At 34.6% G+C, this 15,768-nt stretch overlaps 1 protein-coding gene across 23 annotated transcripts in view; it reads left to right on the forward strand.

Moving 5' to 3' along the window:
• The window catches only part of LOC130441884 (enolase-phosphatase E1), a 116,730-nt gene that overhangs the window by 86,641 nt on the left and 14,321 nt on the right, over positions 1-15,768 (forward strand). For 12 of the 23 annotated variants that reach the window (XM_056775765.1, XM_056775784.1, XM_056775825.1 and 9 more), the window contains 7 exons: positions 2,201-2,360; positions 4,127-4,605; positions 6,491-6,600; positions 11,641-11,803; positions 11,916-12,067; positions 12,127-12,266; positions 13,506-13,587. In XM_056775765.1, the coding sequence (XP_056631743.1) occupies positions 2,201-2,360; positions 4,127-4,605; positions 6,491-6,600; positions 11,641-11,803; positions 11,916-12,067; positions 12,127-12,266; positions 13,506-13,587 (1,286 nt within the window). Of the gene's footprint in view, positions 1-2,200; positions 2,361-4,126; positions 4,606-6,490; positions 6,601-6,743; positions 6,921-11,640; positions 11,804-11,915; positions 12,068-12,126; positions 12,267-13,505; positions 13,588-15,768 lie in introns of all 23 variants that reach the window. The other 11 variants (XM_056775712.1, XM_056775729.1, XM_056775747.1 and 8 more) reach the window with 1 other exon arrangement.

Below are 15,768 nucleotides of genomic sequence, written 5' to 3' on the forward strand. Positions count from 1 at the left end.
GCGAATAACACATGGCATTTGTATGAAATTTGTATACGGTAAACGTAAACCGGAATTATAAGTATTTTTAATAACAATAAAAAGTTTTTAAAACTGACAGTTGCAAGCTCGTCCAACACGTTTTTTGTTTATAAATATTCAAGATAGTACATATTATAACATTAACCGGTTTTTTTTTAAAGTTAACGACCGGTATACAAAATACTGTAAAAGTTATTAAAGAGTCATTAGAAAAGACCATATGAATATAGGAAATGAAAAATGTATCATTTTGCGAACAGACAATCATTCCGTTATTTTATATTTTTATTGAATTGAATATAATTATTTTGAATTTATAATTTTATACGATAGATGTTAGTTCTATTTGACGTTTGTATACACGTCAATCTAGCGTGATTGGTCACTCGCCAGACTGGGACCGGCAAAACCACCAGTGGACCCATGATGTAAAGATTACAAGGTGTGCTATTGCGCACCAGCTGGGAAGCAGCCAATGAGAATTCGCTCCCATCCGTAACGTGCAGAACGAGTCGAAAATGAGCCCTCGGGAAGAACACACCTTGTAGTCTTTACATCATGAGTGGACCCAGAACTCGCTCGCTGACAGTCTCGACGGATCTAAACACCCATCACATATTATAGTCCTACTGCCTGTCTGACCAATCATCTGCTCCGCTAAATATTTTAAAAACGTCATTTAGGAAGTCATCTCCTTGGTACATGACAATTTATAATGCTTGGGGAAGCAGTACTGCAGACCAGCAGATGTTCAAAAGTTCAATCTTGGGAATCTGACGACTTTTCCATGGACTCTGGTAGTTTTAAGTGGGGTATTATTCGTTATTCTCAAGAACGAGGAATATTATTTCGTTTTTTTGACATTTGTGGAATTGGTCGTCCAAAATCGGATGTTGTGCCAGAAAACATCGATGCAGTGCGTAAATTGATATTGGAAGATCGTCATGTGACATACCGTGAGTTGGAGGCATACTTGGACATTAGTTCCACTCGTATACATTCAATATTGCATAAGCATTAGGTTGTCGAAAAGATTTGTTCCCGTTGGATGAAAAAACTCTTATCGATTGGTGTAAAGAAATGCTTCAAAAGACATCTATAAGATCGTGACAGGCGATGAATTATGGATTTATCCATATAAATCCAAAATAAGTACGGGTTTTTCAATAGAGCCAAATTTAACAAAGTTGTTGACGAACGAAGCACTTCGAAGCAAATGGTCGATCGCTTTTTCGAAATAACTGGAGATGTCGCCACAGTTTCATTAGAGCTACGTAGACCGGTTAATTCTGAATGGTACGCCAGCATTTATTTGCCGAAAGTGTTCGGAAAAATCGAGGAAACCAATTGTAGGAGACAAATGATTCTCCACTACGACAATTCGAGCTCTCACACGTCAGTTCAAACAAAAACGTTCAAAATATCGAATTAATTGGTCATTCGCCGTATAGTCCTTACTTGGCACCCAATGATTGAAAATTAATTGTGAGGTTTTTCTACCATCTCAAAACTTAAGTAGCAACCCTCGTATACTGTATAGGAATATCAATACTATCGTCATTTTAGTGATAGTAATACCAGTAATTCAAACCACTTCAAAACTATTTTCTGAATTTTTTGCCAAAGAATACACATATACGGGCTAATGAGATGTAATAACACCCAAACTGGTTAACAAGTAAACGATTAAAAAAAATATACGCAGATGAGATGCAATAACATCCAAACTGGTTAACAAATAAACAATTGAAAGAAAATATACGCAGATGAGATGCAATAACACCAAAATTTATTTTCAAGTTGTCACAAGCTCCACTATTTCCGGTCTACTCCTCTAGTGATTTAATTTAGATAGTGGAAACTGTCAGATTTTCCCTTTGAATCCCTAAAATAATGTTTCTCATATCTCTATTACTTAGACTGTTGTTAGTTTCGTGGGTATCATTTTGTACCCAACTTTCATCTATTATGATATATCGACACTTTGAATACGTTTTTTATACAAGCGAGCTTTTAATCAGCATTGAACAATCGCGGCACTCACCTTATTAAAACCACTAAACGGTTGCAAATGTTCGTTATTACGTGTATAGCATGTTATAACAGATTTATGTTCTCGGCTTTAATAATGAATAAACTGCTTTAAATCGTGGCATTTTCATTTTTTTTTATATTTTAGCGAGTGACAAACCTGATTTGGGTCTTGAGGAATTACAAAGTTTAAACGTCAAAGAGAGATTCCAAGTTTTTCAACAACATCAAACAGAAACGGATTCCGACAGGAATCTCACGCCCGTCAACGTCAAAAAATCGCCATCTATATTATCGAAACTCGCAAGGTAAGTTTTTTTGACATGGTTTGTTCGTTTTTCATTGATAAATTGCCATACCTCGTATTTTTCATCAGTATTCAATATACGAATGATTTTATTAAACGGGACGAATCAAAATTTATGTAAAAATCAAAGTTTATGTAAAATTTTCGATTCCTGAAACTCTCAATTCCTCAATAAATCAACTCCGTATAATATTATCATCAACCGATCGGTCGTTTGATATCAAAACGCGTCTACAAATCAGAAAATCTGAAAAGTTCTTTAGCTTTGAAGATATTTGTAATGCTATCGAGTTTTTCATCGGCATTAAGCAATCGCGACACCCACCTTTCAGATAACTTTTGTTAGAATATGTTGTTACTTTCGATATATCCACGTGAAAATTCTGTAATTTGAAGATATTTTTAATACTATCGAATTTTTTATCGGCATTAAGTAATGGCGGCATCCACCTTGCAAATCGTTGTTTTTTAATATAATCTTTCATATAAAATATTACGAATACGTCAGGTTGAAATATGTACTTTATTAGCTATATCACGTACTTACAAATCATTCCATGAAACGCAGCGCTTTCAGAATAATATTTACGTAACTTTTCCTCGGTTTCTTTAATGTTTTAATTCACATTTTTTTCATATTCACTGTACAACGAAAACGGTTTTCTTTATATATCAGTAGTCAAACTAAAAGTTTAAATTTTCTTGAAAAGTCACATCGATTTTTGTGTTGTAAGGACACACGCATATCATTTAAATTATACAGGACGCGGTAGCATAATACTTTTCGAGCGGATATTCTGTGATCGTAACCTGTCGGAATCGTCCTTTTGGTCTTTGTTCCGCAGCGAAAAGCAATTGTTAGGTAAACTGAGAACACAACTCAACTTCTGTCATCGCCACTCCATTCTGTGGGCAAAAATGCGTCTGCTTTTGGACTTATTGAACCAAAAATTCTCCACTAAAATCTACGTTTTCATCTATACAAAATGGCGGTTGAACAGAGTCAGAACGTTACTACAATTCTGGGAGGAACGAGTATCTTATGGATGTCGTTCCTGTGGGCTCTATTGGTTTTTTTTTAGTGGTGAAGCCCATTTTGATTGATGCTAGTCGGCTATATTAGGATGAAACTGATTTATCAGTCCCTGGTTTTAATAAGGGAAATAAAATCTCGGTGAATTCGGGACGGGATTTGGGAGACTTTTAGACGATGCAACTTCGAGGGAAAGCTTTTTCTCAATCAGTGGTAGCTTCAATTTTCCGATTTGTCTCCTTGTGATTTTTTTTAAATCTCGTGTATATGTAAACCGTTGAGGATTTAAAGACCGATATTCGATATCGAGAGTGGTTGACGTAACCTAGATGATTTGCCCCTCAAAACTATGCGAATCAACATTTTAAGCACGTACTTATATTGTAAGAACCAAATAAAAACTTTCTGATTCATACAGTGCGTTGTATTGAGTTTTATAGACAGATATAGATATGAATTTGAAAATCCCTGCAATTTATGTTTACCAAGAATTTATCTGTCATGCAATTCGTATTAATGCCCGATAAGATACAATGTTTATTCTGTAAATCATAAATATTAGAAATAAAATTTTATTTGTAGAGTTTTTACAATTTATTGGTCTCAGTATACTTCTAATTTTTACGTTACGAACAAGCGCAGGTAGTAAAATATTTGAATGCTTCAAATTTTTCATTATTTAGATCGCATATTTGAAAATATTTAGATATTCTAATAAAAAAAGAATCTCTTAGATTCCAGGCTAAAGGTATGGACGTGGGCGTGACGGACGAAGCCTTAAACGGTATCCCTATAGAAGAATCTTCCACCGAAGAAGATGAAGACGAAGAAGACGTACCAGACGGAGAAGATCCCACCTTGTATAGGGCTAAGAAGGTGCAACGAGAGAAACCTTTCCACTTTACCAATTTGAACGAAGTGAAAAATAAATGGGAACAAGGAGAACAGACGTCCAGAGACGAAAGGCGAGAAGAGAGGAAACAGGAAATCCAATCTATTAGGAATAAATTATTTTTGGGTAAACAAGGTAAAATGAAAGAGGCTTACCAACAAGCGGTCATGCAATCGGAATCTTGCGCGAATCTAACTAAAGCGGAAAAAATCGAATCGTGCGATACGAAATCACTCAAAGAGAGATTCGAAAAAGGAGAACTGATCAACGATAAAGAAGATAGGAACGGAGATACAGATGAAACTGAAGTTTTCCAAAGCGGTAAGTTCATTTTATATCATTTAGCCATCCCAAATGGTGTTACTTTCGAAATTTTCGTATCTGAATAAGGTACCATCTCATTACCAAGGACTTTTAAACAAAACTGAACAAAAATTGTTTTAGGTATTTGTTTTTGAACAGATTTTACTTGTGCTGTAATAACTTGTAGCTTTTTTCGAAATGGATCCCTCACAGCATAATTTCGCGAAAAGCTTTCAAACACTTCCAAAATCTCTCCGATGGGGTCTTCAGTCGTCTATGTTACTCCTTCTTCTTCTTACTGGATTTAGTCGAAATTTCCTACTGTCTTCTTCTTTTCGCCGGAGTAGCATCATGCACTTTACTCCTTTTTGTTTTTGGTGTGTTTTTCGCAGCTTCTTCAACTCTTAAATGACTTATTAAGTCTCGAAGAGAGTAGTCTGTCTGATGCTCCCAAAATGCATCCCTCACAAAATGATGCATTCAGCGAAAAGCTTTCATCCACTTTCAAGATCTCCTGTATGGGGTCTTCAGTCTTTTATACTGCTCCCTTTACTTCTTGCTGGATTTAGTAGATATTTCCGGCCTTATTTTCTTAACCGGCTTATTAAAACTCGAAACACTTGTCAAAGATGTGCCTATCGTGAATCCTTCGAATCCTTAGATGTGTCAATATCCCTAATACGTAGTGTATCTCTCCTTTTTGTTCATTATTTTTCTTCAATCTTCACTTATAGTCGTGGTCCAGCTATTCGAGGCGTAGTCTTCTCTTCTCACGCCAGGTGGTTTAGCACGTAGGACTCTGGATAACTCCACTTGATACTAACAAAACCCTATCATATTTGTCAAGTCGATTAGACACTTTTACTTGAACCTTTTGACGCCCAGGTGTTCGAACCACGCTTTTGTAAGTGATGGGCGTTCACAGATGACTTCGTCTGCAGGTTCTTTCTTATCAATGCATTCCAGATCGTCCGTGATGCTCAGAGTGTGGTTAAAAGTTCAGTAACCAGTCGAATTTAGCAACTATCACCTGGAGTAGTTGTTTGGTGAGAAAAGCGGAAGGTCCATATATGTATGTCTTAGCTTGTCTCATGCTAAGTGTCTCTATCTATATCCGCAGAGTCTGCTTTGTAATTACACCGTTGAGAGAAGTAATAGCAACTCCAAGAATGAGTTTTGGGTCCAATAGTTCTTGTAGGACTTTCCTTATACTCCAGCATAAACACAATTCGGCCGTTATGGCTTGAAGGTCAACTTTGCTGCTTACATCAAGCGACAAAGATTGGATTTTCCTCCGCACAAGAATGCTTCGGCTAAACGATTCATCCTACAGCCATCTCTGGACCAGAATATTCAGTATTGAAGATTTAAAGTCACCAGTCAATCGCCCTTTATTAGTGATGTGTGCCACCGAGTTCTTATTATCAACAGTCGTAGGTCACTGCCCTTAAAATGATTGAACATTCACCCGTGGCTCGAGTCCAGATTGAGTTGATTCAGCGTGCAGTTATTTGAGGATGTTTAGCCTCTATGCTGACCTCGTATCATTAAATTGTGCTAGAACCAAAAGTGGACCCCTTAGTGCTTGAAGAGTCGGTAAACATGTGGACCCTGTGATACTAAGGCCGCTCAATTTTTTTCAGTCGTACTCTTGTTTTTGCTTTCTTGTAGCAGGATCATCAAACGTGAAAAGGAGTTTGGCCATTGAGGTATATATCCAGAGGAAAATTTTTGGTCAGAGACTGAAGACCCTTTCACATCCCCAAAGGGCGTAAATTTGATACCGATACGATGCGGCTATGAAAGTTCAGAATTTAATTTAGTTCGTGTCGAATTTGTTCAAATCATATATCTAGATTTCGAATCGGTGGTTTTAGTCCAAATGTGGAATGTTTTTTTCTAGAAATAAGTAAGAAGTCACGATCTCTGTTCCTCGAGTTGGACGCGAACGCAGCGAAACAACCGCAAACGATAGTGACCGTACCGAAAGTGGACGTGAAGAAAGTTAGAGAGGTAAGTAATTAGTAGATAAACGTAGGCACATATAGAAAGCGAAGTAGATCGAGTATTATTAATTCGCACGATCTTTTTACCGCAAGCGTTTTTTTTTTTACTACGTATGCCAAAAATATTTTTGTACATTAAAATTTATGTAGGCCTATAAGAAATCCGTATCCGAAGATATAGTCAGATCGTCGGAAGTTGAAGAAACTATCGAAGTAAAAACCGCCGATATTCAGCAACGTTTTAAGTTTTTCGAGACGTACAAAGAACCCGAAAAACAGAGGAAACAATTTAGAATTACTCCTCCTAGAGATCCATCTCAAGTGAAGGTTAATAAACCGAGCATGACCGTTGTGATTTTATTTTGCGTTTGAGGCTCGATAACTTATTTTTAATACGTCATTTCGACACAAACATACGAAATTTTTCAAGTAATGCAACTCAATTTATCGATACCGGCTTTGCAGCAATCATAGAAATCTTTGACCGGAACACCTTCGTCATAGTCGCTTGGATATTCCCAATCGTTTCAAATTGCGAATTTTTTCATTTTGGGAAAGTGTCTTAAGGCAATAGATCCGGCGAATAGTGTAGATGTAGTAACCCTGGAAGCTAAAAACAGCGTCTAACTCAACGCGTAGAGATAGTGAAGTAACCGTCGATTTTTCGCGCATCATATTGACCCCCTTTAACGATATATTACTAAATTCACGGTATGTCCAAGTGAATCGAACTTCTAATTAACCATCCCGTCGCTGTCAAAGGAAAAGATTCGTCGTTGCCACTTTCGCCTTGATTTTTTTAATCTTTGATAATTTATTGATAGCCACCGATGATTCTGATTCTGACAATCCTCCACGGTTTATAGAATCATCACTCTATATCAACGAAACGCTCCTTCACGATTCATAGAATCATTACTAAGAACTTTATATCAAACAAACGTTCCTCCACGGTTCACAGAATAATCACCAAACACTATATCAACGAAACACTCCTATATGATTTATAGAATCATCACTAAAAATTTTATATCAACGAAACGCTTCTCTACGGTTCATAGAATCATCTCCTAATACTTTATACCAACGAAACGCTTCTCTACGGTTCATAGAATCATCTCCAAATTCTTTATACCAACGAAACGCTTATCTACCGTTCACAGAATCATCTCCAAACACTTTATACCAACGAAACTCTTCTCCACGGTTCATAGAATCATAACCAAACACTTTATACCAATGAAACGTTTCTCTACGGTTCATAGAATCATCTCCAAATACTTTATACCAACGAAACGCTTCTCTACGGTTCATAGAATCATAATTAAACACTTTATACCAACGAAACGCTTCTCTACGGTTCATAGAATCATAATCAAACACTTTATACCAACGAAACGTTTCTCTACGGTTCATAGAATCATCTCCAAATACTTTATACCAACGAAACGCTTATCTACGGTTGATAGAATGATAATCGAATACTTTTTACCAACGAAACGCTTATCTACGGTTCACAGAATCATAACCAAACTCTTTATACCAACGAAACTCTTCTCCACGGTTCATAGAATCATAACCAAACACTTTATACCAATGAAACGTTTCTCTACGGTTCATAGAATCATCTCCAAATACTTTATACCAACGAAATGCTTCTCTACGGTTCATAGAATCATAATTAAACACTTTATACCAACGAAACGCTTCTCTACGGTTCATAGAATCATCTCCAAATACTTTATACCAACGAAACGCTTATCTACGGTTCATAGAATCATAATCAAACACTTTATACCAACGAAACGTTTCTCTACGGTTCATAGAATCATCTCCAAATAATTCATATCAACGAAACGATTCATATGATCTCAACCAAATATTTTATACCAACAAAACGTTTCTCTACGGTTCATAGAATCATAACCAAACACTTTATACCAACGAAACGTTTCTCTATGGTTCATAGAATCATCTCCAAATACTTTATACCAACGAAACGATTCTATACGGTTGATAGAATGATAATCGAATACTTTTTACCAACGAAACGCTTATCTACGGTTCACAGAATCATAACCAAACACTTTATACCAACGAAACGCTTCTCCACGGTTCATAGAATCATCTCCAAAAACTTTATATCAACCAAACGATTCTCTACGATTCATATAATCACAACCAAACACTTTATACCAACGAAACGCTCATCTACCGTTCACAGAATCATAACCAAATACTTTATACCAACGAAACTCTTCTCCACGGTTCATAGAATCATAACCAAACACTTTATACCAACGAAATGTTTCTCTACGGTTCATAGAATCATCTCCAAATACTTTATACCAACGAAACGCTTCTCTACGGTTCATAGAATCATAATCAAACACTTTATACCAACGAAACGTTTCTCTACGGTTCATAGAATCATCTCCAAATACTTTATATCAACGAAACGATTCTCTACGGTTCATAGAATCATAACCAAACACTTTATACCAACGAAACGTTTCTCTATGGTTCATAGAATCATCTCCAAATACTTTATACCAACGAAACGATTCTCTACGGTTGATAGAATGATAATCGAATACTTTTTACCAACGAAACGCTTATCTACGGTTCACAGAATCATAACCAAACACTTTATACCAACGAAACGCTTCTCCACGGTTCATAGAATCATCTCCAAAAACTTAATATCAACGAAACGATTCTCTACGATTCATATAATCACAACCAAACACTTTATACCAACGAAACGCTCATCTACCGTTCACAGAATCATAACCAAATACTTTATACCAACGAAACGCTTCTCTACGGTTCATAGAATCATCTCCAAATACTTTATACCAACGAAACGCTTATCTACGGTTCACAGAATCATAATCAAACACTTTATACCAACGAAACGTTTCTCTACGGTTCATAGAATCATCTCCAAATACTTTATATCAACGAAACGATTCTCTACGATTCATATAATCACAACCAAACACTTTATACCAACGAAACGCTTATCTACCGTTCACAGAATCATAACCAAACACTTTATACCAACGAAACGCTTATCTACCGTTCACAGAATCATAACCAAATACTTTATACCAACGAAACGCTTCTCTACGGTTCATAGAATCATCTCCAAATACTTTATACCAATGAAACGCTTATCTACGGTTCACAGAATCATAACCAAACACTTTATACCAACGAAACTCTTCTCCACGGTTCATAGAATCATAACCAAATACTTTATACCAACGAAATGTTTCTCTACGGTTCATAGAATCATCTCCAAATACTTTATACCAACGAAACGCTTCTCTACGGTTCATAGAATCATAATCAAACACTTTATACCAACGAAACGTTTCTCTACGGTTCATAGAATCATCTCCAAATACTTCATATCAACGAAACGATTCATATAATCACAACCAAATATTTTATACCAACAAAACGCTTCTCCTCGGTTCATAGAATAATAATCAAATACTTTATACCAACGAAACGATTCTCTACGGTTCATATAATCACAACCAAATATTTTATACCAACAAAACGCTTCTCCTCGGTTCATAGAATAATAATTAAATACTTTATACCAACAAAACGATTCTCTACGGTTCATATAATCACAACCAAACACTTTATACCAACGAAACGCTTATCTACGGTTCATAGAATCATCTCCAAAAACTTTATATCAACGGAACGGTAGAAGTTTCGTTGTTCCAGGGATGCGAGAATCGCGGTAAAAAAATCAGTCTCATTACGAGCTCGGAAAGAATAGTAAACCGATTCTTGAGGGGGCAAGTAAAATAGTCCGGTCAAAGTTTATAGTGTCAGTTTGAAATCTTCACTATTATCTATTTTTAAAAATGTCTTAAAATTCATGGTATATTGATATCCAATTTGTTTTACACAGTACGCCCTCTGGATATCAAGTTGAAAACTTGTAAATCACGTCCAACGATTTCTCTAGCGTCACTTATGCTCGAGAAAAATTTTTCCCGAGTTATAATTTTAATTTCGCATAGAGGAATAATTATTTTGGAAATAAAATGTTAAAAAATAAAATCTAAATGACATTCGATGTATTATGAAGATGTTATCGAGACCTCTGAGTATTGGAAACGTTTTGTGCGCTTAAAATGATTTTAATTTAGATATAAAAACTAACTTATAAAGGGCGTCCTAAAATTCATTTGACTTTTTCAGAAAATATAATTTTCAAATTTCATTTGTTAAATTAATTCAAGCGCAGCTTTCAGACATAACCTCAAATTTTTGACGGTCAACTAAGGTTTCGTAATAAAATAAAACGATCATATACTTTAATTTTATTGTTGAGGTTTATTCATCAACATAAATTACGCGTCGGAAATTGTAGTGACAGAAACAGTGTTGCCAAGTCTAAAAATATCAATAACGATTGTTTTGATAGAATTTTTTAGCGGTATTTTGTTTTATTTGAGCATATTTCTTCTATAGAATCATGATTTAATATACAGGACCGTATTCATAAAATACAACATCGTACTTTTTACTTCACCGCAACTAGTTGAGGTTAGAATATAGATTACACACCGGAAATGTCCGTGACAATCAAAAACAGCGTTGCCAAGTCCAAAAATATATATAACGTTTGTTTTTGATGGATTTTTTTTGAGGTATTTTGTTTTATTTGAGCATATTTCTTCTATAGAATCATAATTTTGTAGACAGGACCGTATTAATGAAATTAATTATTATTAAAACAAAGAATATATAGAAAAAAATACCACAGCGTTCTTTTCACTCCAATTTTATCCTGTATAAGAAAATAAAAATTTGAATTAACAAACCTAGGACGAAATATAAATTACAAAGTAAACTACCACGAGATAATATTATAAACTATAACAATTTGACTGTTTTACTAACATTTTTTAGTGCGTTTTTAATATTATTGCATCTTCTGTGTTACATTTCATATTAACCTCATTTTTCTTCATATAAAACAATTTTTTTTTCATATAATTAATTTTATTTTTAGAATGATACTCCTGATAGAGAAATCTATCACGATCCAGAAATCATCCGGTCCAATGAAAACGTAGACGATTCCGAGGTTGCCAAAGCTTCGCACACCGCATCGAAAATGCTCAGCAAATTTCGAGAGATGGAGGAGAATCGTTCCAAAGAACCAGAAGCAATAGGTAAAAAATATTTCCCCAATAATTTTCGAAATACGAAAACAATTTTCCCGTGCCCACTGTATAAAATCGACATTTTTAATTCTACTTTTATGTAATTTTCGATATATTTCAGGTCCTAAACCTTTGAAAAGATTCACCCCTCCACCGGAGCCCGTAAGATCGGAAAGTGAAAGCGAAGAAGGATCTGCAAGCGAAGATGAAAATGAAGAAGACGAAGAATATAACCAAGGTGATAACCAGAAGTTACCCGAAGAATTGATCGAAGTAAGTTGATCTGTATATTATTGAATGACAAATTGTTGATTTGTAATTTTTTTTCTTAGGCTCAGAAAGCTGCCAGAGCCAAACAGCTCAGGGCCAAGTTCGAAAAATGGGAGGCGCAAGAAATAAAAAGAGAACAAAATCAGGCTATCAATATAATGGAGGAATATGGAGACGATTCGCAAATTGAATCGACAAAATCGTAAGTTTTTATGGTAATGAACGAAGCGATCATCAAAAAATGGGAGAAAATTCCTTTCATAGCTTTAACTTTAACAAGTCCAGAAGGGTTCAGGTCCTCTTTATGCTTTAACAAATCTAGAAGGCATTGTATCCTACAAAGCCTAAATTGGCCCCTACTTTAACGAGTCTAGAAGGGCCAGGTCCTATAAAGCCTAAATCAGACACTACTTTAACAAATCTAGAAGGCATTGGGTCCTGTAAAGTCTATATTGGCTCCTCTTTAACAAATCTAGAAGGCTGTGGGTCCTATAAAGTCTATAGTGACCCCTACCTTAGCAAGTCTAGAAGGGCCAGGTCCTATAAAGCATATATCAGCCACTACTTCAGCAAGTCTGTTTGCTATTTTATTTTCTTCTGCTCTGGTGTATTTTGGAACCCATTGGAGGATAACTTTATTTCTTTTGCCTAGCTCTGAACTTGACCAGGCATTTCCAAATTATAACATTGGAGCTCTAAGCTCTAATGTCTATCCGGTTATTGAACATAATGTGATAATTCCTTTCCAAATCGAACTGAATACATTTTTCGATTTGTTCGAAGTTTTCTGATCCCTTTCACTCCAATTTCAGTTCTTGCTGCCGTTTTGGATCCATCCCCTTACACTTTTAATGATATTTCTACTATGGTGTTGTGATCCCATTTACTCTCTGTAAACTTCTTAACCTTGTACAGATTATTTTCTACACATGTTCAATTGGTAGCAAATCTGATGATCTCGGGTGCCGATATAAGAGGTTAATTGTTATAGGACGTTTATATCGTTGAATAATTGAATTTTGAAGGTGGTTAATGAGAAAGTTGTGGTATTCGTCTTCGATGACCACTAAAAATTACTTTTCTATAGATCAAAGGCAGGTGCAATTGTTAAAAGCTCGATTTTCTTAAAAATAATGATTTCCCTCGTTTTTAAATCGAATGGAGTCTTGTTTTACCTCTAATTTTTTTTAGCAAGAGGTACATCGAATAATTTAGTAGTAATGTTTGCAAAATTATACAGATTGTCCCTGTTGAAAATCACATCTGTCTCTAGATTTCTGTGTGCTATGAATTTTGAAATGAAAAATCTTATAACAAAAATTCAAAGTCGTTACAGACCTCTTTTTCCTTGATTCCGAACTTTTGACATCTATTACCTGATCACTTTGTATAAATGTTTTATTTTTATCTGTCTGATTGGCATATTTAATTCATTTTCGAGGTTGACGGCACGTTTTGAATCAATGAGGGAAACAAGTTCGGACAAAACAAGGACACCACGCGTTAAAGTTAATAGATTTGTGGTAAGTAATTCTTAAATAATTGATAAGAGGGTGGTTTTTCAAAGGATATTTATTTTTGTTTAAAAATAAAGAAGATCCACAAAAAAATAATTTTAAAATTTATTACTGACTCACTATACTGTTTGAATTAATTGAGATAAACAATTTTTGTTTAAATTTTGGTTACTGATGAGGTCCAAAACCCCTCAAACCGGTTATATCTACCTAGAAGATGTCAGCAGAACTAACCTTGGATATTAAAAACTTGCTTGACTGGTATTACAGCGTCATTTGTTGAATCTACGACTGTTCGTTTGGGAAAAAAGAGTGTTTCATGTATTTTAAAAACATTTAATGTGTATGGTTCATTTTTGTTGAGAAGGAAAGGAAAACGTGGGCGCAAACGGAAAAAATTAACAAGAACTAATGAAATTTTAATAAGAATAAAGACAAACGCAGAACTTTAAAGAGATTTGTTGTATTTTAGTGTTGCCCTGTAGCGAAAAGGCTTTCGGAAGTTGTCCAGAAGGCAGTAAAAAATCGATTCTAACTTATAAAATTGTGGCAAACGATTAAGATGGACCACAAATACCAATTATGGACTATTGGCAACTAAAAAAAAAATCTCTTTTTGTAGAGGGGTGTTAGACGATGTGATCATATCCAAGAGGCTGTTAAACACTTCTCTAAACAGATGTTTTGGGGTTTTTCACAATAAATGGGGGTATATTTCAAGAAGAATTGTCCTCTTGGCACAATTCGAAATCAACACTGAGTTTCAACCGAGAAAATAAATTAAAGGTTGGTTTGATTGGCCCAAATCCAATTCTAAGAAAGAAAAAATGTTACAAGTGCGTTGCCACGATGATTGAATCGAAAATAGTATTGAAATCGATGCCAATACGTGTTATTGAGGTTATTTCATATCTGACAGTACTGAATAGTGAATAAAAGTTGAGGTTTTTGAAAAAAAAATTTTTGTTCTCAATTGTCTCAATCGATTCGAACATTATAGTACTAATAAACTATTTTAACAGATAATTTTTTACTTACTAACAATACTAAGTTGGTAATATGTCAATTGTAATATTTATTACTTGAATTCAGTGTCTTGAAAATCGAAAGTTTATATTTTTTTTTTAAATTGATGCAATAGGGGGAGGTAGGATTATAATTAAGCATCTCAACACTCGAGGTAGGTCTTAAATTGATCTAGAAAAGCTGAAGAGAATGACTGGAAACAATAAATACAAAACCAAAACAACTCAGTTCTTTGAAATAAATACAAAGATTTGTTGAATGACCAACGTAATCATTCAAACTCATCTTTTTGGTTGCAATATATCCCAAGTATTTCTATGGGGTGATAACAATTCCACTGAAAACTCCTTTCAACTCCATCTATCCGTCAGGATTTTGGACGCTTTTCTTGAGGATTTGACACCCAGGTTAATCGGCCTCACTTCATTGATGCCTGCTAGAATACCACGTTTTTTCAAAATATTTTACTCTGCTTTCACATAATAAACTTCGGACTGTTACTATGAAGTATAAGAAATAATTAGAGCATGCAGTAACGTCGAAAACATAACCTCAATTTTATTTTATTTTTATTCTACATTTGAGTATATTTATTCCTCCAATAATAATTTTATAAATCGACTAGATTATTCTTTCCCTTGTTAATTTTGCTTTTGCTTATGTAATTACACAGAAAATTCTGGATTAATCTGATTGTGTTTGTGGAATCTACCAGAATATTCCAGAAGGAATTAAAACTCAAAAATTTCAATTAAAACATTATGAACTTTGGTTTCCCTTTAAAAATAAACACTGAATTCAATTAATTTATTAAAAAATTCTAATTTGGAATTTAGCTTTCTACGAGAAATTATATAATTGGATTAAAATATATATAAAGAAAAACCATACTCATTATTTTTTACGCCATTTTTATTTGCAATAATTTAAATTCGATATTCTTTTGTAATGAACTCTTCATGAACTATATTTTGTTCAATAGGTTGTCATTCTTCTTTTCCACTAGCCTTTGTCTATATGATTACGCAATTATCGAATATTCTGGAGTGTTTCGACCGTTATGACCGAATATTCGAAAGAAAATGAGATGGAATTTTAGAAAAATTTCATTGGAAACACTATCTACCTCGATTTTTGTTATAAATATTAAAAATCCCGGAT

The sequence above is a fragment of the Diorhabda sublineata genome, chromosome 1 (assembly GCF_026230105.1).
Source record: "Diorhabda sublineata isolate icDioSubl1.1 chromosome 1, icDioSubl1.1, whole genome shotgun sequence".
Classification (NCBI taxonomy): domain Eukaryota; kingdom Metazoa; phylum Arthropoda; class Insecta; order Coleoptera; family Chrysomelidae; genus Diorhabda; species Diorhabda sublineata.